The following is a 1,708-nucleotide window of genomic DNA, read 5'->3' on the forward strand; positions in this document are numbered from 1 at the left end:
GGATGGATGACTGAATGGGTGGATGGGCAGGTAGAGAGACGGGTTTGGGGATGAGTGAGGGAGTGGATGGACGAATGTGTGGAGAGATGGACATGAGATTGAGAGGAAGGGTAAGGAACAGGTGAGATAGACGGATGGATAAAAGAGTGGATTACTGAGTGGAAGGGGAGGAAGATGCATGGATGTGTAGATGGACAAAGAGATGGGAGGGTGGTGAGCGGACAATGGAGGGGTGATGGGTCATCGTTGATGGTTAGGTAGAGTGGACAGTACACAGAAAACTGAATGAGATTACCATCTTGGAAATAACGGGAAAGAGCCCACAGTCAGAGGCCACAGAACTCTGTCAAGACCAGAGCTTGTGCCTCAAGCCACAGAAGACAGTGGGCCCAGGGTCCCCACAGAAGGCCAGAGGCACCCGGCCTTGACCAGGAGCCCCAACAGTTCTCCTCCTCACCCAACTGACCCCGATGTCCCAGCCAAGGAGGGGCAGCACCCACCTCTCTGCAGTGTGGCCACGGGCTCCGGAGGCTTGCGGACCTCAGGCACGATGAGGGGGTCTTCACCCTCACAGCAAGAGAGCATGATGTGGTTGCAGGGGTAGCCCAGGTTGGGGTTGGACTCACACGACTGGCCCTCAGCCCGCACGCGAAGTCCCAGGCCACAGCAGTCGCAGCATTGCTAGAGGAAGATACGGCTCTCAGCACCCACACTCTGGACCCTCAGAGCGCGTCTGCCTTCCGCATGGCTGGTGTGACTCACACAGGGTCCCCAGGGCACAGCCTGAGGCCAGGCTCTGGGAGGGTCTGACAAATGGGGGTCAACTGACCATTATCTTGTCTATTCCACCCTGTGTGTTCACCCAGTGCAGAGCGGTCATCTGCCTCCCTTTCCCAGGTTTGGCACAGAGTAGGGCTAATGCAAGGTTTTTGAAGTAAGTAATAAATGTCCTTTTCTGGAACTATAAATTAACCCATAGCCACACCCATTATCCTCCCACCTTTACTAGCGGACTCCAATTCTATTCAGTTCAGCTAAAAGACATTTCCCACAGGCCATGGCAGTTGGAAAGAGATTCACTACGTAGAGCTTTCGGGAGAGCTTTTAACTGAGCCTGACTCTACTTGGAAGTACATCTTTTTTTGCTCTCCCCTTCCTCTTTTATGGAACACATATGTGATGTCTGGAGCTCTCGCAGCCATCTGAGGCCATGAAGTGACCTTGAAGATGGAGGCTACAAGTTAAAGATGATAGAGTGGTGAAACATAACCTGGGTCCCTAAAGATGTTGTGAGATATACCCCTGTTCCAGATTGTCTACCTCTAAAAATGAACTTGGCTTAATTTTTTTCAACTACTGTGGCAGACTGATTACAGTAATAGTCCCAATTGTTCACTCTTCCCTCTGTTCAACATTTGCAATGTGACCTGCAGCTCCTCAAGACAAGACAGCAAGTGCATTTCCCAAACTCTTAGTTGTGTCTATGATTTGCTCTGGCCAATAGGATAAGATAGAAGTGACAGTGTGCCAGTTTTGAGCCTAGGCCTCAAAACTTGCCAGCTTCTATACTCTTTCTTGGAACCCTGCTCAGTCACTAACTGAACAAGCCCACATGAGCCTGCTGGGGATTGAGAGACTGCATAGAGCAGAGGTGAGACATCCCAGCTGAGGCCATACTAGATCATCTGGCCCCAACAGTGCCTTCAGC

General features: G+C 51.2%; 1 protein-coding gene across 2 annotated transcripts in view; it reads right to left on the reverse strand.

Annotated features, from left to right (window-relative positions):
• The window catches only part of FBLN2 (fibulin 2), a 68,026-nt gene that overhangs the window by 28,662 nt on the left and 37,656 nt on the right, over positions 1 to 1,708 (reverse strand). For both annotated transcript variants that reach the window (XM_008572967.1, XM_008572966.1), the window contains exon 4: positions 501 to 681. In XM_008572967.1, the coding sequence (XP_008571189.1) occupies positions 501 to 681 (181 nt within the window). The remainder of the gene's footprint in view (positions 1 to 500; positions 682 to 1,708) is intronic.

This window comes from Galeopterus variegatus, unplaced genomic scaffold (assembly GCF_000696425.1).
Source record: "Galeopterus variegatus unplaced genomic scaffold, G_variegatus-3.0.2 Scaffold855, whole genome shotgun sequence".
Taxonomy (NCBI): Eukaryota; Metazoa; Chordata; class Mammalia; order Dermoptera; family Cynocephalidae; genus Galeopterus; species Galeopterus variegatus.